Source organism: Xylaria bambusicola, assembly GCF_022495145.1.
Source record: "Xylaria bambusicola strain CBS 139988 unplaced genomic scaffold F5B22scaffold_70, whole genome shotgun sequence".
NCBI classification, from domain to species: Eukaryota; Fungi; Ascomycota; class Sordariomycetes; order Xylariales; family Xylariaceae; genus Xylaria; species Xylaria bambusicola.
In genome coordinates, this window is record NW_025953623.1 from 117,940 (window position 1) to 141,115 (window position 23,176).

The window sequence follows — 23,176 nt, forward strand, 5'->3', positions numbered from 1 at the left end:
CCCCCGCCGCCCCCGCCCCCCCCCGCCCCCCCCGCGCCCCCCCCCCCCCCCGCCCCCCCCCCCCCCCCCCCCCGAGGCGGCTTTCACACTCACGTCTATACCAGAACAATCGTTTCGTGCCGGCCAAACTCTGGACCAATTTCCCGTTACACTTCGCAACGCTGCCATAATTACCAGAGCTTTAGGAATCAGATCAGGATTGGGCACAAGAGGCAGGTAGAATGCGTGCCGTGTACCAGGGCGCGGTTGTCACGCTAGCTGCTACATGTACCTCCAATACTCATGAAGGGATCCTACAAGAGCGCGCCACGATTCAACAATGCCCCAGTGCTAGCTTGACTGGAGAGCTGACGATGAAGCTGCTACTGCAAAGGTATTCCTCCGCTCTGGACCCGAGCTATGGGACGAGAATTTTCATCAAAGCATTCAGAACACCAGGGGCTAGACTCTGCAAGAAACCCTTGCGACGCAAACCTTGTGGTTCGGTCAGCAACAGCTTGTTTTTTGAGTGTGCTAAGGGGAGCATCTCAGAAGCTGGCCGTAACATCCGTATCGCAGAAATATATCGCAGTAAGGAGTACATACAAAAGCTCCGTGAACAACCCATTCCGTTCTGGCGACGACGATTCCTGACATTGCTTCGAAGCTTCAAATATACCCCTTGCCATACTTTTCCCCGCGCCTGCACCGTACGCTGCCCTTGAGGCGAAAGTGCCACGTACACTCGGGAACTTTTTCTCTTGGGAACTGATCACCCTTCAAGACTCGTTCGATCATCCATAGATTTCCATGGGCTTGTCTCATTTTAACTTCTGGATTCAGATCATCCAACACTACATTTCCCGCCACCATTTCTAAGTCAACAGACGCTCTTCCTGCATTATCCGGACTCGCTAGTGAGTTTTATCGAGCTACGGGTGACACATATATCGCTGGACTCTGGGAATCGAATATCGTAGAAGGCCTAGCTGGGTAAGCAGAATCTCTGCTTTGGGTTTCTCATTTTATCAATTTGTCGAATCTTCGTTTCTATTGTACTGCATCGAAGTTACGTGTTCCGTCAAGTCTAACATATATTAGAGCCGCAAGTCAGGACATCGCGAGAGACCAAGCCTATGGCACGGGCACTAGTGAATGATCTGGCTCCATCGTAGAGTTGGGTCAGTGTTCTCGGTTCACAGGTATTTTTCGGAACTAACAGTCAATTCGATCGTTTCATCCGTTTTGCCAAGGTCCTAGATATCACCATTCGCAACCTCACTTCTGATCCTTTTGGGGCAGTAAATAGAGGAAGTATCACGCTTTTTGCTCCATTCTTAGAAATAGACACCGGGGATTTCATTGCCCTGTCCCGTCGACCATCATCGATCCATCTCCTGTGGGCTGAGTTGCGCAAGGTCACGCAGAGCGCAGACGAGTACCCACAGAAGCATAGAGGCTATACTGGACAAAGATATGCTATTTTACAACTATTCAAGAAATGGCGAGGTAATGAATACTCTCGGCAAGCCTCGAAGCATACATATTTCCTTCTGCTTAGAAGTATGTAAAAAGAATCAGGTTACTGGAGGCGCATCGGTTGTTTTCCGCTGTTCTAAAACGTGCAGCAACCAGACATGAGATAATCCTTGCTGAGATAAGACCGGACTTGACGAGGCAAATTATCAAGATTTTATGAAATGAAAACCTGTCCCACTAGACCTACGAACTAAACCTTGATTGGTTTCCTTCAGTCTATTTAGTTGCGTTAAAGTTGAGCATTGACAAGGTTCCAATCTAGTATATCTTCTAGTTCATAATTATTCCTGTTCAAATATACGAAGCGGCTACTTTCATCGTTAAAATTATAATTATTGAATTCAATGATTCGATATGGGCATACCTTCGTCTTTAGCGAATGAAGTATAAATGGGTTTGCAAGGGGGCAGCGAGGGTCTCGTTACTCCGTTCGAATCCCAATCTGCCGACTTCATTCCCTGCATGGATGTAAGAATGACTTTCCCGACTTATTGTCCGTAACCTGCCGTGCTACTGCGTCAAGTTGCTCATACCGGGGCTGTCAAATGAGGCAAGTTAAACATCTTCTCCGAAATAGAAGAAGACGATCTGGGGCAGTCCCAAATCCAGGAGTCAGCAACAGATCTGCAACAGCCCCGAAGGACGCCGACCTGTCGTAGCGTAAACAGCTACTCGCTGAACACTATAGGAGGGATGCATCTTTTCCAGATTGGTCCAAGTGTGGATAGATTGTGCCGATGCAATAATTAATATTTGTTTTGTCCATGGTCTGACGGGTGACCGAAACAGAGTATGGACGGCACATCCCCAACCAACGTCTTGGCCCAAGACACTCCTCTCTGCCGAGTTTCCAAGAGCCTGTCTACTTGCTTATGGCTACGATGCGTATATCGTTCGGAATTCGGCCGCATTAACCACCAATTTGACAGATCATGCTTCAAACCTCCTTCATGGTTTGACATCCAATCGGGTTTCATGTTATAACAAGGGCAGATGACTGGGCTTGGAACTTGATGCTATTCAGATTACAATGATCAACTAGGGCTGCATGGGTCCTTTACCAACCAACTCCTTCTCGGCTGTTGGTGGCTTGACTCGACTCTATATACAACTGGTCTGCCAGCCCAGACCGCCTGGGTCTCTAGGGTCTGTTTAAGGAGCGAAGTCTGTATAACCTCACTTTCCAATATTGCCGGGAAGTTTCTAAAAGATCATGAACAGCATGCAATGGCCTTTCGTACAGCCAAAGCGCAAGGCGAACTGTATGTTCAGCTAGTACAGCTTGTGCAGCTTGTACGCGTGTAACACATGCGATGCCTCCAATCGCCCCCTCATCTTCGTCGCCCATAGTTTAGGCGGTATCGCCTGCAAAGAAGCTCTTCTTCATTCGCGTAATGCTCCTAAGCCACATCTCCGCGGCATATTCGATTGTACCGTCGGGATGGCCTTCATGCGCACACCGCACAGGGCTTCCTGGATGGCTGACTGGGCGCACATTCCAGCTTCTGCCTTGGGCTACATCAAGTCTACCAACAAATCCCTGTTGGATGTCTTGCATACGAATGACCAATTCCTTGAGTCGATTCAAATTAGATCCTGGAAGATGGTCAGAGCACTTTGCGAAGGACTTCATGCAGAGGCTTGGAGGTTCGAGGTTTCGTGCTTCTTTGAAGAACTGCCTCTCTCTGCTGTAGGGTTAGTCGTGTCCAAGACATCGGCGACCCTTGAGGGGTATACGGCGTACTCTATGAATAGACAAATCGAAATAGCCATTAAACTTTTGGGGCATGTTGTTAAGAGTCGGGAGGCGCTCGAAAGGACTCATCCTGGTCGACTATCTCACAACACGAGCTTGGGAGAGTGTACCTCATGAATGGTCAGACTAAGAAAGCTCTTGAGCTCCTACAATATGTCGTCAAAATTAAGGAAACGGTGCTAGCAGAAACTAGCCTAAGCCGATTAATATCGCAATATCACCTAGCCAGGGCGTATGTCGCGGACGAGCAGATCGAGAAAGCAATGGAGTTGTTGAAAAATGTTGTCAATATGAGAAAAAGAACACTCGGGGAAAAACATCCGCGATCTCTTGAGTCTCAAAAGCTGTTGGCTGAATGGCAGGATTCTATTGCGAATGCCTGTGACTCCGGAGTAACAATATAGCCCTTCTCTCAGCGAAGATAGGCGCATAGCTGAGGGTATCACAATTATGCTTCTTGATGAGACGTTGTTTAGAGCACCATCACATGTGGTTCGTAACACTCTGTGTCGGAGCTTGGATAAATTTAACGATACCAGTCTAGATTATTCATCCATGCTGAACACAATATTTTTTTTTCCCTCGAAGCTGGAGTGCAGCTACGGGCATTCAAAAAAAGCTTGTAGGATAATTTACGTATAACGAGGTAAGATAACTGGAATTAGAATTGAGCTGAGAACAACATAATAATCTAATAGGGCCACAAAACTACTTTCCACCAGATTCCTTTCTGACCTTGGGTGGGCATTAGTCTCGGAAAATAGGCCGATGTGCTTACAATGGACGAATGAAGGATCAACCTAGCAATGAGCTACCGTAGGTAGATAAAACCCACTCATGCACCTCGAAGATGATCGTCCCCCACGCGTTGCCGCGGGAAGCTATCCGTAGCGGGTCTCTTCGAATCTGGGGTACTGAAAATGACGTCTCAAGTAGGACTAGCTGCGATTATTGTGCCACATCTGGTTCGGACAGGGTTCGGAAATACTCAAATATAAGCATGGATCTGTTACAATGCGTTTTACGTCATCATACCCTTACCCGAAGAGCCATTCTCTCCCAACCCCTCCTAAAAGGAAGAAAATCCTAACGTTAAAGTCAACAGAGTTCAATTCATATCGATTTTAATTGGACGTCCATGACCGGTGTAAGAAGCGTCCAATCGTACGTAGCCCATCGGAACTGAGGACTTGCAAGGTCAAGGGTAGATGGGTTGAAGATATAAACAGAGGCGTTGAACACTCCTCTGAACCGTGATGGTTACGTTTCTTTAAGCTGTAAGGCTGTGGAAGAAGACATAACGTAGTAAACGCTCAAGTAAACGCCCACTCCCGTTGCCATCCACATCGGAATTGCAATTGGTTCTTCTCGGGAAGTGCCCCCCTTCCATTGCATAGCGCCACAGTTCGAGCCGTACAATAGGTATGTCATACTGTTTAATGTTGGGCACTTGTACAGGTTCCTCGTTATCTTGTCTCGGGCCCGATTACCAAGCATCTCTCAGCAAGCTGGTGGTCAGCAACTGCCTGCGGTGCAACCTGTCATGCTTCGGCAATGCTCGAATTTCTCTCACCGGTGCATGTGTTAACACACCCTCAGGCAAAACTGGGCAAGAAAAGCAGATAGAGTAGTATCGCCAGTGCAAACACACGCGGTATAGCCTTATCCAAGTCCTTGGCACCTAAAGGACCCAAGCCTTGGGATGAGACTTGCCACCGAGAAAGAGGAGTGACACCATTGTCTTCGAAATTATTCAATGTATTTAATGGCATTGGGTATCAACAGATGTTGTATGTCGTGCATCATAGCACAACAAACGTGTTCCCTTAAAGTTCTCACACAGCTTGCTACATGGGATCAACGACACTACGTCTGCAACTCATGAAAGTGTACCACCAGCAAGCATCATGGTGCATGGTAGCATAGAAATTAAGAGCATGGATGGGATACAGATGTCGACCTTCTGCTGACGGTCGCACATAGAGGAAGGAAAGCTAGTGGGGGCCGACCAACATAGAAGTTATAGGTCTGAGGAATTGGCGGGTGTAAAGAGTAATGGTCGTGTTCTTTTTGGTATCTGAAGGACTATAAATAGTCGGCTCCAGATTTGCGGTCAACGCAGACTTGCATGCCAGATCACTTCAGACGACGAAGCAAACTTGTCCCATCATCCACAATTCCATATTTCGCTGACTATCTCTTGCCTTGCCAAAACGCAAGGCCATCACCTCAAACAGTCTTTACCGCATTCACGAAACAAGATGGAACAAGCCCAAATAGGCGCCAGTGTCCGGCTTCCCGTATGTATTCCTAGGAGTCATCTTCTTCCTATTATAGCAACTTGTAGAGGCAAAACATTCTTTTCGTGGTGACTAGCATGTCTTGAAGGCATACAGACTTTCTAAAGCTACCTCCATTTGCTTGAAAGAGTATCACTGACTCCAGTGCGCCGTAGTGGGAGAAGCCGAATCCCCCAGCGCGTCGCCCAAGCTTTGCGCGGCGCTTGACGCTGGGCAGCCGAAAGCCTAGCATATCGGCCTCGATTGAGCACCACCGTGTGCGGCTGCTGAACCGCCTGCCCCTCGAGGTCAAGAACCACATCGTGGCCGTGCTGAGCGAGTTCGCAGGCACCTTCATGTTCCTCTTGTTCGCCTTCGGCGGCACTAACGTTGTCAACTCGGCGCCCGCTGAGGGCCAGCCTGAGGATCTGGCCGCAGACCCGGCCAAGTTGCTATATATCAGTCTTTGCTTTGGCATGAGCCTGGCTGTCAATGCCTGGGTATTCTTCCGCATCAGCGGCGGCCTGTTCAATCCGGCCGTCACTATCGGAATGATGGTCGTTGGTGCTGTGCCGTACTTTCGTGGGGTGCTTATTATACTTGGTCAGTTCGCCGGAGGTATTGCTGCCTCTGCTGTGGTTTTAGGTATCCTCCCGGGAGATCTCAAAGTCTCAACGACACTGGGCGGCGGTACGTCTATTGTTCAGGTCAGTCGTGCTGCACACGCGACAGCTACAGATTCTGACGTAGTTGCGATAGGGCCTTTTCATCGAGATCTTTCTTACTACTCAGCTCGTCTTGACCATCTTCATGTTGGCGGCCGAGAAGCATCGGGCAACATTCATCGCTCCTGTCGGCATTGGCCTCTCTCTATTCATCGCGCAGTTAATGCAAGTCTACCTATCCACTTATAACTATTTCTCATCGTCCACTCTAACGGGGCCTCCCATACTATAGGGGTGTCTACTACACGGGTGGCAGCCTCAATCCCGCGCGCTCATTGGGTCCTAGCGTTGTCACGGCGTCGTTTGTCGGCTACCATTGGATCTATCACGTCGGTCCCATTATCGGAGCGCTTCTCGCATCCGGGTTTTACGTAACCGTAAAGGCTCTCGAGTATGAAACAGTCAACCCAGGTGCCGACGACGCGTTGCCTACCGTCAAAGAGAGCGATGAGAAACCTAGGGATGAACGCAAAGAGTATGTTTGTAGCGGAGGCCGCGGTACTGCTGGCGTCGTAGACCTTGAGGCCGATGGATACCGCCCGGACACGGTTTCCTCCAACAGCGGTACTCAGCAACTGATGAAATGAGAGGAAGACGACGCCATACAATATGGGGTAAAATGGAGGCCTAGAGAGCTGGCGGCCACTGACTTGTTTGAATTAATCGCTATACTAAGGAGCACGATGTGGTTTCATGACTATTACGATTTTAACGATGCCTTTTACTCTATGATCCTAATACAGTCTAAGGAGACACGTACCTAACCGGAAAGTGGTAACATAGGTACTATTCTATTTCCCTCAATGAGAAGTGTCTGACGCAACTAAGGACAGTTTAGAAATTTGAAGCTTAAAAGAATAGTATTACCTTCATGTCTCTTAATCCGTATACACACCGAGTGGCCCTTTGACCTCATACATGATTCTTACGTGTTGTCCTCGTTTCGTTTCACCACAGTCTTTTATCGTGTATCAGCCAATCCATTGATGCCACTTATAAAAACTTCGTAGGGGTGACTAAATACAATAGCTACTTGTTTCATATTGAACCTAACCTCTTTGTTGACACCGGCCAGCAGATCTACTCACAGACATCCGCCACGAGGTAAGAAAATACATGCCTAGGGTCACCAAGGGACGCTGGCCTAGGCCTGAGACACTTTAAGACGCAAGCTCATACAGCAGGTCTTACCTTGCGAGAATTCTATTATCACAACAAGAAAGGGGTATGATGCGCCCGTGTAGGAAGTTGAACCCTTAATATGAACTGTAAACATCATCAAAGAAGTTCTCCCACACTCAATCTGCCCCTGAACAACTCATGTAACCGGGCCATACTATTTCCAACTTATAAAATGCGCGACGGCCGACGATAGCAAGGGTACATACAGAATAGCCTCTATTAATCACCAGGTACATCTAGCTAGCTCTAGCCAATTTGCAACTGAAGCCACCACACAGAATATCCAATCTTAACGATATCAGTATCTCAATTTATCAGAAGCTGACCTAGCCATGGCTTTTCTTTTGGGATTCCTCGACTGTCTACCTTTCAGACGCCTTTTATCCTGCGATGATGCCACAAGAGACGATCATGAGCAAGATGCCGTGCATCAGCAGCGGCCCAGTAGTGGGTATTACCCTGAATCCACTCCTACGGGTGGCACTCCAAGACGACCATCTAGCTCTCTATCTCGATCCATGAGATTCAACAGGATGCCAAGGGGGTCCTACAACAGACCCGTCCACTGTACATGGTACGGTGGGAGAGGAGGAAGATCTCCAAGCAATCGTGCAAGAAGTCGAACTCGACGGGTCTTTGAACGCCGCATGGCACGATCGAATCGCGCCAATCATAGCGCTAGCAGCCTGTCTTCAACCCTCGACGAGAACAACAACAGCCGTCACTCGTTCAATAGTAACAGCGACATATCGCCAAGGAGAGAGGAGGGATTATACTACAGCTATATGAGACCTCGCGCCCGACCTCCACCAACCCTTTCTCTACCCGCACGAGAGATGCACGTAATCAACGCCCTCTTCTATCGTCCGGGTGTCCCACGAGTCGCTGAAATAGAATGGAAAGAATTTCTCCGGGCAATGAGACATATAGGATTCAGCGGGTCGCCAAATGATGGAAGCTGCTACCGATTCCGCGTAGCAAGTGGTAGTGAGATATTCCCAGTGCAATCGCGGGGCGAGGTGATCACGGCGCATCAACCGCATGGTAGAAGGACTACGTTAAGCCTTATCGAGATGCGGGAGATAGGGCAAAGGATGAGCAACGCGTTTGGGTGGTCTGCGGACACGTTCACGAGCAAGGGCTGAGGAATGGGATTCATGGTTTGAGAACTCCGCGGATGGCTCTTGTTCAAGTATCTAGGGTTTTACGAAGATGGGCGATAGAAATTAGTTTGCTAGGGGCTCTCGGGGTCCGGTCTTATAAAAAAACGTTTAGGATTATGTCGAAGAAAAAGGGCAACATCACTTGTATGTGCTCCAATTGTCAGATATCATAATCTAGACATCAGATAGTTGATTGATATGAGGCTCTATCTTCTACTTTGCTTCTCAAGATTATTTGGCATGTGGACTAGGCATTGACTTGTAATGATTGCTGTACTGACCGAATCTCCTTGCATTATGATAGTTGGCTATAATATGATTGAGACGAAAGTTCTACCGGTTGAGCCGGCTGTGAATACGTCTGCGGATGATAGATCGGTTGCTTCAAATTTGACGGGCTCTGTTCCGTTACCATAAGTTCACTAGGACTCTTGCGGGCCCTTTTTCTGTAATAGAGGAAGATTGCTGTCAAAAGAGCAATGCTTCCGATAGCCCCAACAGCAGCTCCAACCCCAATCCCGGCCTTCGCACCAGTCGAAAGACCTCCCGCTGCTGATGAAGTTGGAGAGCTGGAGTCCCCTGGTATCGTATGGGTACTGGACAGTGTTGAAGCTGCAGTCCGGTCAGGGTTGACGGACGGCAAATCCGTGCTCTGAAAATTAAGCTGAAACAGCGGTGCATAGATTGTCACGGTATTTATCAATGCTACCGCGAGTGACGTGCTTGCGCTTCCTACAGTTTCAGTGACCGTCGCTGGCACGACGTAATCGGCGAAGTCGTTGCTTTTCCCTGAGGAACAGCTGACAACCGGAAACGATCCAGTAGTGGCGATGCTGTAACAAGTCTGGGCACCATCGACACCTGGATTATGTTTGCATTGAAATCCGCTAATCAAGGCACATGTGTCAGTCTCATCGAGCAGTATGGCTGAGGCGGATGATGTACTCACCTCGGGCAACATCCTACCGCGGTCTCCCTGGGTAATACCGAGAACTGAAATGGAAAACCGCCATTCACGGTCCCCGTCGCAACACAGGAGGTTTCGTATCCGATAGGACATGAGATGCCAGGCGAATAAAAGCCCCAACCGTTTAGAGCAACACCCGTGGAGAGGTCTAAATTCTGCCGTTCGGGCCAGCACTGCGGGTCGTCCTGAACGCCCTGGGCGTTATTACTATTATCGCTGCAAGTCTGCGCCTGCCAGAAGACATCGCAGCTCTCGCACTGCTTGACTGCGACGGTACAGTGAGCGGGATAGGAGAATGGTGTTGTAAGGGGACCAAGATTTGTTCGGGCGGTTGTCATCCTAGCGGTATTATCATGTAAATCGTCGAGAGTATGCGCCTTGTTGCCAAAGAAGGGGCTTGCCGGTATAGAATAGAACGAAAGAAGTTGGGGGAGAGAAAGGCGAATATTATTCTGAAGGTCATCAGTGTGATAGATCCTTGTGAACTGGCCTCATATTGCGATTTGATAGAGATCCAGAATGAGCATCGAGCGATCTGCCGAGAACATCCCAATAGTTAATTGAAGTCAACTTACCAACTGTAATTACGTAATACGTAAGAATGTATAAGTGTGACAAAAGTTTCTGCGTCTAACAACACCTATTAATTCGTATATCGGAATTATCAACAAACAGGAGAGCCAAGAAAGGGTTGAAAGTAGAAAAAAAAGATTCGAGGAGATCAAAGAATCAGCGCGAGAAAAGCTGTGGCAGTAGCGCGTTGAATGTTGCACAAGACAAGAAGTTCCTTTCCTTCTACGCGGCTAATCAACCTATACCGTAGGTCTATCGGAAATTGGGTGACATACTGGCCCGAGACATCGATCTGCCAAGTAAGCACTTGTTTCTGACAGTCGAAAACCAAACCAACGTGTGCGAGACGCAAATTCACACCTGACAATATGACTTCAGAAGGCCCCTCACACAGCGTTCCTCATAGAAATATGCCTAGAACCCGGAAAATTGCCCAGCTTTACATCAGACTTGCCACGCTCATCGCTTCATCTGATTAGAAGACGTTTTGAGTTCTGGTTGCGAGACAATCTTCCCGCACGCACAAAGTTCTAGATTACTTTAGACTGTTTCTAAAATAAGGCCTATCTGATCCGAGCCCAGCTGAGCTGCGTGGCGTATCCCTTTGGCAGCCATTTATTTCCACACCCAAATCCAATCAATCGTTATCCGCAAGTTTTCCTTGTAAACGGGCTACTAAGTATGTAAATACTCCGTTCTAATTAGCTTAGATCCTTGTACAGAGTTCTTGGCCCCCAATGTCATAGAAAGCCATAGATAGATAAACGCTATCGAACCTCTTTTCAGCTACCTATTGGGACTCTTGGCCATTGCCCAATCGAGGACTTAACGGGAGGCGATCATAGTTACAGTTGAGAGCGATCAATAGGCGCAAATTCTATTTCTGACTACGCGTTAACTTCCTACCCCTCTTAATCGCACCGCGCACGCATATCCTAGGACCTTGGCATGAAACGCGGAGGTTGCCGCGATCAAGACAGGACGGAATATTGCGCAACCACGCGCGCTGTGGTGATGACTATCTACAGAGAATTAACGATTTTCTCCATGGATGCACTTACGTAGCCTCTCATTCAGAAGGTTCAGTTCAATAAAATATGCCCGAATGAAGACATTTCTTCCCGGGCTAGTCGTCCGAGAGAAGCACACCTAGAGCTGGATTGTGTTCAGGTGCTGTCTTTCGGGGCTTCAATGGCTCTTCATCCAAGTGATTTCTTATCAACATAGCCATGATATCATCACGTAGACGAGCTGCACGAGTTCGAAGAGCGAAACACCCGTTATCGGCGCAGATATGACTCTGCTGCCTGCAAAGCCGCGGCCCAGTCGCCTTAATTTCAAGCATCGAACAGAGCGCCGAAGAAAGGCCCAGTAATATGCACGGCGACATACTCGTGGTTGCTCGCTACCGTGCATCGCCAATCAAGCTTGCAACAAGCTCATGCTAAGCTTCGTCTGTGGCGGTGGCAGTGAGAACCGCATCAGGCAGGACAGGGCTCTCTTGGCGTCGCAGCGCAGGATGGTTGGTGTGCCGGCTGAACGCCTCACCAGTGTTACCACCAGTGTCAATTGTATAAAGTTGGAAAAGGTACGAAACCACCCACTTCACGACAACAGGGTGGGTCTAATCTCGATAGTCCATAGTAATTCCGTGAATACGTGTGAACATGCATTCCCTTGCCTTTTCATCTTTCATCTAATGTCGTCTTCTCTCATCCTGCTCACACAAGCCTTCGCGGCCCTTGCTGCGACGACGCGGACATGTTATCACATAACCGGCGAGCCTGCGCGACATAGTCCCGGACGTCCCAAATACATGCCCTGCGATCCCGATGCCGAGGTTAGCAACTGCTGTTCCGAGATAGATCTGTGCATGGGCAACGGTATTTGTCTCGGTTTCAACGCGTACAACGGATACACCTTCCAGGCCTGTACACATCCAGACTGGCCAGAGGCGTGCAGCCACGGATTCAAGTGGCCTAACACGATACCTTCAGGTTTCTATGCCCTCGTGTGGCAATGCAGATACGGCTACAACTCGCCGTATTGCGTAGGTGAGAATGCATCGTGTTGCGAGGATGAAGATGGATGGGTGTATCTCCCCCGATTCTCTAATATTCACTTTGCCGGAAATTCGGATTACGTGATTCGAGCCAGTGGCGGCAATGGTATTATTGAAGGGTCCGATGTCTCTGATAGAATTGCCTTGGGAGTTGGAATTAGTATACCTATTGTTGCTATCTTGGTCGCCATCGGCCAGTGGTGGTTTCCTGGCGCGCGACTGTGGATTTGGAAGAAACGGAAGGGCCCTGAGAAGCTCAAGAAGGGTGATGACGACGACGATGATGATGATGATAAGAGCTGGCCGAGTGAAGATGCAAAGCGATTCTGGTTTTGGAAGAAGAGGAAAAGAAAGGATCGTGAGAAACGCAAAAGGGATGATGACGGGAGCAGGCTCCTCGAAGAGGGTGGTATAACTCTCTCATCGGAAGGGTCGTCAGGGCTGGAGATGTCTACCGCAGGGGATATTGGGGAGAGGCAGCTCTGGTATAAGGATGATCCCCAGGCACCTGGTTCGGAGCAATCCTCTAGCACGAAGATCATCAGATGATGGGTTTCATTTGTGAGACGACATTTCAGCGGAGAGTATTGGCACGGAGCAACTTGCGACGGTGAATTGCTCCCAGTGGGCTCTCCAGATCGTGCTTGGGAACTGGTTGTGTTAGTTTCTAGGGTGCAGCGGCCGTGCATCCACGGCAATCCAGATCATAAACTGAACGAATGCGACAGCCAGATTTCCCCGTCAGGAGCCGACATGTTATGAGAGGCTTGGTGAAGGGGTTGGGATACAGACCAGGCTGTCACTGCTGTCAAGCCACTCAAGGCCGACTCGATGTATTAGCTAAATATGCTTTAATCAAATAAAATCACCAGACGATAGTTGGCTACGTCGGATATGTGGCTTCATTGTTCTGTATCCTTTCAGACTGAGGCATTTTATGCGTGTGTCTTGAATCGATGGAGATGGTGTGATGGCGATGCCCTCATGTCGCACAGACTCATCCCATACTTCTTCTGCTGCTTGTACCTGGTCTCAACCCAGGGCATCTACATATACGTGCCAAGGTAATTGGATCAATGGGTAGCATTAGCATAGCGAATAAGATGGTATCGTCTGTACCGAATTGTTGGAGGATGGAGGATGGGATGATGGATGGGATGAAAGGGTTTCATTCTTCATTCATTATGATTCATACCTCGTCAGAGCTTCTGCCAGTGTCTGATTGGTAGATTCAGGGCTGTTCAGTGGCGATGCAGTGGAGCAGCCGCTGCAGTAGCGCTGCCCAGCTCTCTTACAGGCCTTGTTTAGTGGACGGGTGCGTCGCTGGGCCGTGCCTAGTGAGCCTAGCACTTGCTTAGTGCGCCGGCTCGAGGCGGGAATGGATGCTTTTGCACCGCCAGCTTTGCATCTCGCCCGGCCGAGAAGGTGAGAAATGAAGCTGTATCGGGATCCTTTCCGACGTAGGTAGGCAGACATAGACTGAATATATAAGCTCGATTGAGATCAGTTCTAATCTATCAAGCCTACTCATCATCAATCAAGCCACAGAAAACAACAACATCTCAGCGCCTAATACCCTAATCCCTAATCTACCTTCGCTCCAAGACCAACTTACAACTTAATCCATGGTGGTGGTGACGACAACAACAACAACTACTACTGCTACAACAACTTCAATGAATCATCTACCAAGCCACGATACCAATACTTCACTTACATTCCTCGACGAGTCCCCGATCATGAAACCCTTTCAGCCCGGGCAGTGCCTATTCTGCCCTACCCTCTCACCAACCTTCCCCGACAGTGTCATACACATGCAGAAATCACATGGGCTCTTCGTGCCTCATCAGGACCACCTTGTGGTCGACCTCGAGGCGCTCTTCAAGTATTTACATCTTGTCATATTCGGATACCGGGAATGCATACAGTGCGGCACAGAAAGGGCCACCGTCCAAGCTGTGCAGCAACACATGACCGGTAAGGGCCATTGCAGGTTCGACATAGCTGCACCAGACTCTGAGTTTGCCGAGTTCTACGACTTCTCGGAACTCGAAGACATTAGAGACAACGATGAAGACTATTCAGAGAGCGACCTGGAAGGCGAAGAGGTCGAGAGGAGACATGAGAGCAAGACGGCGACACACCTGAATGGAAAGCCCGCGTTGGCTGATGAAGACTCGATCCGGCTACCGTCAGGTAAAATAATATCCAAGCATTCATCACCATCACAGACAGGGTATTCGCCATCTTACCATCGTCGTCGACCGCGGACCACGACATCACAGCTAGAATACTCAGTGACCGAACCCGACGAGGAGGCGCCAGAAGACTCTAGCAAGGAGTCGGGTGTACCCGACATGAGGCTACTATCGAAGAGGGAAAAGCGAGAAAGGGCAACGGTGACGCATCAATTGGCTAGCATGAGCGCAAATGATCGGAATAGCTTGATGCACTTGTCTACATCTCAACAGCGAGCAATAATAGCGACCCAGCTGAGACACGAGGAAAGGGTGCAGAAAGTGGAAAGACGGAGACAAGGCAAGATTGATCGCAAAGGCAACAAGAATCTTTATGCATATTGGCACACTGAAACTCCTGTTTACACATGTGGTTAGATAACCGCATCAGATAGCTATTGTATTAATCAACATGTCAAAAGTCTGCAGCCACTTCATGTCTACCTCGTCGACGAGCACCTCAATCAGACCAAGTTGTGATATATCGCTTACGAAAATGCTCCAATCAAGATTCACGGGAGTGCAAACATGGCTCGCTGTGTTCAATTTGGATTATTTGTTATATCTTTGACCTCTGTCTCATAGGCGTCATGATAGTAGAATACACAATGTCATGAAGAACAGCCATCATAGGGAGTGTGCTATAGCTACCTGCCCCGATCACCATCAATCCTCTTTTATCTCAAGTGACACGACGTGTCAGGCGAAGTGGGCTCCGCGCACTCTTAAAAGCCATGCGTTTCGAGAAAAGCCAGGGAATCCGCCATCAAAGCCAGCCCGCTATGGTGGTACAGGATAAGATGTCCTGTCTCCGGATACACCTTCACATCTATCGCTGCAGCATTCTCAAACTTTCTATACACTGCCCACGGCTGTTCACGACAGAACCGACCGCCACAGAATGTCGAGTCCTCTACACGGGATTGTCAGCACATACCTACATGTTCCGATATATACAACAGGAAGCGATAATACTCACGTTCTCCAATGCCAAGGAAGACTGGACGCGTATACTCGGGGGCCTCTCCTAAGAGATAGGTGAAGGTGATAGCGGCTCCTAACGTATCGAAATCACGCTGATGGCTTTGGCATCTATCAGAACCACGTCGGAGTAGAAACAAGAAGGCGGGTTAGGGTTGCGGCTTTAACCTACAAATCATATTCCACGGCGTCCTCCTCATAAGCCCCAGCAAAACACGCCACCCGTCTTCCCTCAGGAGTCGACTGCGTCTGATACATCAAAGGAATGTGACCCCACTTCACAGGATCGACCTGTGCAGCAGACACTTGCAGACCCGACAAGAAAGCCGGGTAGATCCAAGAAGTATCCCACGTGATAGCATGTAACACAAGAGCGTCGACATCATCAGGGTACTGCTGCGCAAGCGCGTTCGCCAGCATCCCGCCGATCGAGAACCCAACTAGCACGATCTTCTCCCATTTGCGCCCGTCTACCTCGCCCCTCCGGAGCTTCTGGATCAAGTCGTGGATCGTCTCAACATACATCTGCGACTGGACCTCGTACAGCCCATCCGGAAACGAGGAATTTCCACTCCCAATCAAATCCACAGCGAGCGTGGGATATCCTTCGAAGTTCATTCGTCGGACCCAATTATATCTCTCAGGCTTGAGCTGCGACTCCCACATATTCTTATTGAACGAGGCGCCGTGGACAAGGAGCTGGAGTGTATCCGCGTGTGGACTCTGTTCGTCATCCGGCGCGCAGAATCTCCCCGACATTTCATAGGTATTCGAAACAAGGATCTTGCGCCCTGCTAGCGCGAACAGAACTTCGTCGTTGTAGACGACGTCGCTGCCGAACTCGCCTTCTGCTGTCTTTTCGACGGACACGGGGATCCGGAGGTCCTGGCATGATGAGGGAGCCTGTGTCCAATTGGACAGCGCTGCGAGATATAGGGGGACCTGGGGCAGCATGATGCCAATTAGAAGAGATCAATTCACTTAGATGATATTTCTCTATTTCATGGGCCTGGGCACTGGTGACAGCGATGGCCTGCGACGAGCTCATAGCTGTGCATTGAACAGCTTGAGAGTATAGGAGAAGGTGTGGTGGCTTGGTTCTTTATCTCTGTCGTTAAAGAGTCTGGCGTGGACCCGAGTCCTGCGTCCTAAAGGACCTGCGCACGCATGCGACCACTTTGTTCTTTGATCTAGACCTCGACCGTTCTTTGATATCAGATCATAGAGTCGATTTGGGTCAGGAGGTAGAGTTGGATACGATCCTCCATAATCCATTGGATGTTCTCTCGCACTGCGGTCGGCCAATAGTCATTGATAGGCGCTTGGGGGATCAAGTCATGGAAGGTAGCATTCTATGCTCTAGTCAGCTAGGTGTCTCCACGACATGCAAATTCGGCGGTGTGCCCATTATATATACACTATCTTTGGACCTCAGTTTAGCTCCACCGAAGTGCGACAATTTCCACTATAAGGATTGATGTACTTTTGACATATCATGCAGAGATGAGGCACTGCACGAACGCGCAGATGTGCTCAGGGGTTCTTGGATGATTTGAACGACCTCTTATCAAGGATTGGACGATTTACGCTGGCGAAAGTTATTTCCAACTTCCCATCACCAGCTACTTGTAGGTGAAGGACAGGATTCAAAGGCTATAATATGATATGATTTCGAAGACCTAGCATCTGGCTCTTATTTTTAGCGTCAGTCTATATCTAAATATCTCAAACCCAGTCTGCTTTTCTGGCCCTTTCTTGCCGAGGTTAGGCGCCAATAGCTGCAATGTAACGTGTATCGACCCAGCAATGAAGTAAAAGCCCCCAACAACAGAGGTCTCACACATGCATGTAGGTTCGACGGTATTCACTCTCGTCTCTAAATCGGAGATTCCCGGCTCCCCAACTATGACCGACCTACATCCTTACAACTCCGCTCTCTTCGGGGGAACGCGCTCAGCACTGCTCGGGAGCTCCGGGACCACCTCATGTTCTGGGATTTTGCCCCCTTTAAAGTACAGATCCGAGATAACTGCGTCCTCTGACCACCAAGCGGTCTGAAGACCCTGAATCCCAACATTGAAGAAGATGTCGCCGGGCTTAACCCGCAGACATCTACCGGATGGTACCCTTACATCGCCTAGATTCACTGTAAGCTTCGGCCGGATTATGCTTATAATGTCGATCGCTTCTTGCCGGAAACTATTGATGTGGTATGGGAGATATTGAAGCATGTAACGTACCGATTCCTGCGCTCATTATAGCCAAGCTCGGCTCGGGCGTTGAATGCGGCGGCATGAAAGAGGTATCGTAGAAGATGTACTGGTAGAGCGCGTCGAAGCCACTCTCCCAGTTTATCCGGAACGCGTTGTCTACGCCTGGCATGTAGGGCGTCGTTGTCTTCACAGACCAGCACTCGAGTATGTTCTCCCACTCGCCTGTTTTATGCTGGACTTGGGTGATCGCAGGAAGAATGACCTGCTGCCGATCGGCGCTCTTAGGGCACCTCAGCTGGCAGTCTGTATCATCTAGCCCGTCAATGAGTTTCCTCGTAGCTAGAGCGAGTGATGAGAGCAAGAAGATTGCTGTCAACATATTGGCTATTGAGCGTAGCGACAATCTGACCTGGTCGAGAGATCAAGTTAAGCTAGAGCGTTATAAACATCCTCCCCTTACGGACGCAATCGCTCATAATATCTTACCAAGCATGATGCTGACAGAAGCAGGCTATGATCACCAAATGCCTATCATATTTCTTATAAGGTTAGCTTGTTCTATTTGTTTCTTGTTCTGCTATGCGCGACAAAGAGAAATTAGTATGCATGCATATATGCGGCCGAAATGGTGCATGTTCTTTGTCCCGACCATTATGACCCTCGTGATAATAGTGCTGATTCATCTCTAGACTGTCCTAAGAATAAGTGACTGACGAGCTGGTATTCGTGATGAGATACGAAAGTATACACTACACAAGTAACACTGTATGAGCTAAAGAATCCGGAACTTGATCACATACGTGTATAATATAGATACAGAATCTTCCGGACCAAAGTCATACCAACTCATATTCACTAACCCGTGACATCTTCATACTCTGAAAGCATCTCAACATATTGAGGGAGTGAGCCCCTTATACCTTTATACTTCTCAGGCATATCATATAGCCAGCCCAAGAAGCCCTTCCTAGTGATGCTTTCAAATAGCTGTTTCTCCTTGCTTTTGTTCGGATCAGGCCGTTGAAAACAATACCCTTTACCTGCCCCTCTTCGCCTTACCGCAACACATCGAACACTGAAATCGGCACTGGCTAGCTCATTCGTAAAATCAATCTCCCTTTGTTCTCGCGTAATGGATGGATTGATTCTGGCGAGGAAGCCATACAACCACTTCGAAGATGTTTGAAAGATGCAATCCCAACCCTCAGGGAACGTGTTATATGGTCTGAGATATTCGAATCGAAATATCCTATGCTGCCTGCCAATGCCATACAAAAGGGGACAAAAATAGAACGGGAGGTTCCAATCGATCTCGAACTTTGTGAAATCTGGGAAACAGCGGGCTGATATAGGATAGTATATCGTTCCACGCCACATTTGACTAGCTACACTGTCAATAGCGGCAACTAGAAAGTCATGGAACGGGGTTCTCGAAATTGTTAAAAAGTTTAGATCGTGTGGCGTGAGCCTTTCGTTTAGGTTCGCACTATGACTCAGAAGTAAACTGATAATATCACTCAGCCGCTTCGCCATTCGTTCATCCGAGTCATCTTCAAGCGTTTTTCTCTCCGCTTCCCGATTATTTAGGGTTATGAGATCGGTAAATTCTACACCAATCGTGATCTTGAACTGGCACGCCTGGGATAGAATGAGGGATTTGTCCTCAGGGGATAACTTGTCAAGAGTCCCGGGTACTTTGCATAGGAACCCAGCATTGTGTCTCCTGGCCGCTTCTTTTATAAAGAAAGAATCAGGGAATTCTTCTGGAGCTCGTGATTGCAATCGACTTCTAAAGTCTAGAAGCTCTTCAGTTTCTTCTTGTGGTGTCAAATAACCGGCCCGAACCAGATGATAGAGGAGTTCCGCGCAATCCTCAAAGAGCGAACGGTTACCTGCGAGATAATAGCAGATGTCTTTCATAGCTCCGGTTATTCGTAGTAATCTTTCTTCGCTTGAGGTATGATTAAATAGAAGGATATCATGCCCCTCTGTGGTGGCAAGGAGGAACTCCTGCACAGAACGATGGATAGGCCTAACGATGTAATGAACTAATAATGAATCTGCTAGCTCTCGGCTAGGGCCATAAGGATATTCATTTATCTCAAGCAAGCCTGCGCTTCTTGCAAACAGCCACTTTCGATATTCATCGAACACCCGTTTCTCTGCAGTAGATCGTTGCTCATCGGCAACAGAACGCAGTAGGTCGCAACGAAGTTCTTCATGGGTAGCGAGGATATGCGCAAGCAGAGAATTTGGTATCCCAATGGGCATAGTAGCTGCATATAGAGAGTGCCATAGTAATATAGCCGTATCTTTCCTATAAAAGGGGGCATCGGCGTTTTGCCTTTTCAACATCTGTTCAAAAACGGCATGTAGGTTGGGTTCCAGTCCCTCGACTCGTTGGAAGAGGATGTGCCACGTGTCTCCATTTTCTATACCATTGATAATACTTCGAATCGCCAAATACACCCAGAGAAATACTCCGGACGCCTTCTCCACCAAAATCCTACTCAACCTCTCGTACTTAATAAGGCCGGTAGGTGAAGACGGTTGGTATTGGGTCAAATGCTTCTGGATGTATAGTGCTATAGCCGATTCGTTCATATCCTGTGTTCTTAAAACTGGATATGATCCAAGCCCGGCTATGAAGATATTTTCTGGTCGACTGGACACGCAAATCTTCACGTCATCAAGATCGCTTAGGTCTTTAACCAACTCTATTATAGAACGGCGGTCGTCTGATCTCACTGCAATCTCGTCAAGGCCGTCGAGGAAGATACATATCGGGGAGTTTGCGAGACGTAAAGCTGTCAGAAAAGTCTTGCGGAGGTCATCTACTGACCAGTCATGCTCTGAGCGCTTTCTTGCTAACTCCGAGTTTTCCTGTAAGAGAGGATCAAGGATATGAGGTTTGGATTCCAGGATTTGGTACAACAGTGCTCGTAAACAGCCTCGAAACTCCCGTTGCAGGAGGTCTGCACCAGTCTCTATGAAAAAATATCGGCATATTGTCACATCGGGCCTCCACTTACTCAGATGGTCTTTCGTACGTGCATCCAGGACTAGGAATTTCATCAACGAAGATTTCCCACTTCCAGGTTTCCCTGATATCCAAAAGACATGATCTTCTGCTTCGAGCCATTGGGAGAACTGGAAATTTGCGCCCACAGCTTTCGAATCTAAGCTCTTTTGATCAAAGATCCACCTAGTTGTGTCTTCTGAAACTAGCTTGATATTGTTCTCACGTGCGTTCATTAGGGGAAACCGGAGGGTAGAGAGAATGCGGGCTGTCAACTCCGCCCGGTCTTCCTGCTTTTTACTCTTCAGCAATTCTGAAGTGACGTGGTTCCTTGTTGCATGGTGTCGAGCGTCCGCATGTGCATCGCTGGCTTGTGCTATTGTGTCGATCTGGTTTCTCAACATAGAGGCCTCAGCTTTAAAGTTCATCCTCGTGTTTTCTGCCTCCGTCGTTATGAGCATTGACATGTCCCTGCACCCCTCAGACCAGAGCCGAATGAATTTCTGAAGGTTTTGGTCAAGGTCTTTCAAATAGTGGGATTAATAGAAAGTCTAAGGTTACTAATGGAGATTTAAAGCAGGTACTTACCCGCAAAAGCCTTCTCTGATCGAGCCTTCTCTGCTACACGCGAGTCACTAGATTCCTTGTTAGCATCGTGGCCAGGCCCATCAATCACCCAGGGGCATATTCTTTTACCATAATCTTAACAGAAATTCTGTGTTCAAGGTAGTCTGAACTCTGTCAATACTCATCTCTAAGCTAGTGATTTCGGATTCGTAGCGAAGTTTGTACTTCAGAAGTACTGAGAAGGTCTTTCCTTCTGAAAATACATTAGATAGTCTTTTGGAAATTATGTTTCCTATCTTCTTGGAGGGAGCATTCGGTTTCCCTTGAGAAGTTGTACTCGCTAACTTCTTGAGTATTGTTTTGAGTTTCTCCGTGTCTTGTAGCAACATCATTGTGAGTGCCTTCAGCCTCTCCTCGGCTTCTTGTTGCTGTGAAGGCGTTTTGTCAGGTGATTGGAACGCGTTGAATTCATGGAGGTTATTAGTTAGCGTAGAAACCATTTGGCTCAAATGCTTGGTACTCGATGCGAGGCCTGGGTCGGGACTGCCTGCATTGTTTTCGTTAGCTATAGCCGACATAGGTACCTGACATCAGTATTTTGAGTTATGTTCACCATCATTCTGCAAGCTGCGGACTAGTCGAAAGACCTCGCCAGTGAAGGAAATGACCTGGAACACATTGCAAACAAGCGACAAAGTCGCTAGGGCCTCCATGTTCTCGGTGCGGTGAATGATTACACCGTCAATTCATAGGATTTCGGGGATAAGAATGGTGAGAAGAACGACCGAAGTCAGCATCGCGAGAGAAAGAATACAGGAATGGGCTGGAAGCTTTCGAGCAAAGGCTTAGCAGAGAAAATACCCCGCTTTAGGATTCAAAGCACCCAATCATTTCCTCGGTCAAGATCTACGCGAGCCAATCGTCATCTTATGGAATCTGCATGGTATCCATTAATAGACGAGCTGAACTGGTGTAAAAATTGCTGGCAGTCTTCTAGAGTGAGGCGGTGCTTAATTACCAGAGAGACCGTGGAGAGCTAAGACAAACTTAGATAAGTTACTATGTAGCTTTTATCAAAAGGAGAGTGGAACTGTATATAAGCTATAGTAGAAGAATGCGCTATATATAAAGTAAAAAATGGAAAAACGAAAAAAAAAAAGAAGTTCAAGGATTAGGAGTCCTAAGGGAAAGTTAATGATATTCACTTTCAAGTAACTAGCTCGACTAATCTGACAGTTCGTAACCCCTGCGGTTTTCTTATTCTCATTTCCATAAGGAAAGTGGCATGACTAAGTCAACGCAGACGACCAAGTCAACCCGTCATGCTAGTGGCCAAGAGGTTGTGGAAGAAGCCAGTGGCACTGAATTGAGCAAGAGAAAGGGATTAAGTTAAGATAGGACTGAGTACTTCAGCTAGTTAGGCTTCTATCTTACAATTGAGCGGCGTCGCTCAATATGTATGGGAGCTTCGGACCTTAGCCCAGTCATGCTTTGACTCCACTCCACTTAAGGAAGTGTGACACTTAATTATAGGACGTGAAATACACTGGATACTAGTAGCTCACGCAAATAGTATGAGGTATTCATGATAAGGAGGACTGAGAAACCGATGGCCCATGCCAAGCTGCCGGGGAACTTGACAGTCTCGCTATAACCCCTGCTCCACCTTCGCGGAAAACGTGTGTCTTAGCCGCAGCTCGGCCGACATCAATTGTCCGAACGACTGTACATTCAACCGCAAAAATGCTAGGTATATAAGGTAGCGGAATAGAGAAAAGAAGCAGAGTTTGTATAACGCACGTTAGCTAGACCGTAGCCTTTATATGTATCAAGAGCTGCTTTTTCTCCTTCTATTTCGTTGTTTATACGCTAACACCGCCGCGGGGGGGGGGGGGGGGGGGGGGGGGGGGGGGGGGGGGGGGGGGGGGGGGGGG

General features: G+C 48.3%; 9 protein-coding genes across 9 annotated transcripts; 5 read left to right on the forward strand and 4 right to left on the reverse strand.

Annotated features, from left to right (window-relative positions):
• Positions 1–93: 93 nt before the first annotated feature.
• Positions 94–1,134, forward strand: F5B22DRAFT_515778 (uncharacterized protein). The gene is made up of 2 exons (XM_047972583.1): positions 94–972; positions 1,081–1,134. Exon 1 carries the CDS (start codon positions 222–224, stop codon positions 702–704), a length of 483 nt encoding a protein of 160 aa, XP_047825857.1. The 5' UTR covers positions 94–221; the 3' UTR covers positions 705–972; positions 1,081–1,134.
• An 846-nt stretch (positions 1,135–1,980) lies between these two features.
• F5B22DRAFT_639797 (Alpha/Beta hydrolase protein) lies at positions 1,981–4,402 on the forward strand (the record flags this gene model as incomplete). The annotated part of the gene is made up of 6 exons (XM_047977766.1): positions 1,981–1,986; positions 2,074–2,178; positions 2,210–2,488; positions 2,795–3,124; positions 3,173–3,258; positions 4,351–4,402. 6 exons carry the CDS (start codon positions 1,981–1,983, stop codon positions 4,400–4,402), a joined length of 858 nt encoding a protein of 285 aa, XP_047825858.1.
• A 1,133-nt stretch (positions 4,403–5,535) lies between these two features.
• On the forward strand, positions 5,536–7,056 carry F5B22DRAFT_639798 (aquaporin; the record flags this gene model as incomplete). The annotated part of the gene is made up of 5 exons (XM_047977767.1): positions 5,536–5,574; positions 5,730–6,260; positions 6,313–6,437; positions 6,511–6,689; positions 7,028–7,056. The coding sequence occupies 5 exons, from the start codon at positions 5,536–5,538 to the stop codon at positions 7,054–7,056; spliced, it is 903 nt and encodes a 300-aa protein (XP_047825859.1).
• Positions 7,057–8,918: 1,862 nt separating this feature from the next.
• On the reverse strand, positions 8,919–9,928 carry F5B22DRAFT_651556 (uncharacterized protein; the record flags this gene model as incomplete). The annotated part of the gene is made up of 2 exons (XM_047979481.1): positions 8,919–9,510; positions 9,573–9,928. The coding sequence occupies 2 exons, from the start codon at positions 9,926–9,928 to the stop codon at positions 8,919–8,921; spliced, it is 948 nt and encodes a 315-aa protein (XP_047825860.1).
• Positions 9,929–11,680: 1,752 nt separating this feature from the next.
• F5B22DRAFT_515826 (uncharacterized protein) lies at positions 11,681–12,998 on the forward strand. Its single transcript, XM_047972584.1, has 2 exons — positions 11,681–11,751; positions 11,808–12,998. Exon 2 carries the CDS (start codon positions 11,863–11,865, stop codon positions 12,772–12,774), a length of 912 nt encoding a protein of 303 aa, XP_047825861.1. The 5' UTR covers positions 11,681–11,751; positions 11,808–11,862; the 3' UTR covers positions 12,775–12,998.
• Positions 12,999–13,586: 588 nt separating this feature from the next.
• On the forward strand, positions 13,587–14,981 carry F5B22DRAFT_627144 (C2H2 type zinc-finger-domain-containing protein). The gene has a single exon (XM_047976305.1). It carries the CDS (start codon positions 13,851–13,853, stop codon positions 14,838–14,840), a length of 990 nt encoding a protein of 329 aa, XP_047825862.1. The 5' UTR covers positions 13,587–13,850; the 3' UTR covers positions 14,841–14,981.
• Positions 14,970–16,759, reverse strand: F5B22DRAFT_515847 (Alpha/Beta hydrolase protein). Its single transcript, XM_047972585.1, has 3 exons — positions 15,616–16,759; positions 15,442–15,545; positions 14,970–15,375 (listed from the first exon to the last, which is right to left on the reverse strand). The coding sequence occupies exons 1-3, from the start codon at positions 16,395–16,397 to the stop codon at positions 15,188–15,190; spliced, it is 1,074 nt and encodes a 357-aa protein (XP_047825863.1). The 5' UTR covers positions 16,398–16,759; the 3' UTR covers positions 14,970–15,187.
• Positions 16,760–17,365: 606 nt separating this feature from the next.
• Positions 17,366–18,035, reverse strand: F5B22DRAFT_651560 (uncharacterized protein; the record flags this gene model as incomplete). The annotated part of the gene is made up of 2 exons (XM_047979482.1): positions 17,366–17,580; positions 17,684–18,035. 2 exons carry the CDS (start codon positions 18,033–18,035, stop codon positions 17,366–17,368), a joined length of 567 nt encoding a protein of 188 aa, XP_047825864.1.
• A 393-nt stretch (positions 18,036–18,428) lies between these two features.
• Positions 18,429–22,343, reverse strand: F5B22DRAFT_515889 (uncharacterized protein). Its single transcript, XM_047972586.1, has 5 exons — positions 22,261–22,343; positions 21,856–22,178; positions 21,372–21,789; positions 21,264–21,310; positions 18,429–21,198 (listed from the first exon to the last, which is right to left on the reverse strand). The coding sequence occupies exons 2-5, from the start codon at positions 21,953–21,955 to the stop codon at positions 18,512–18,514; spliced, it is 3,252 nt and encodes a 1,083-aa protein (XP_047825865.1). The 5' UTR covers positions 21,956–22,178; positions 22,261–22,343; the 3' UTR covers positions 18,429–18,511.
• Between the last annotated feature and the right edge of the window lie 833 nt (positions 22,344–23,176).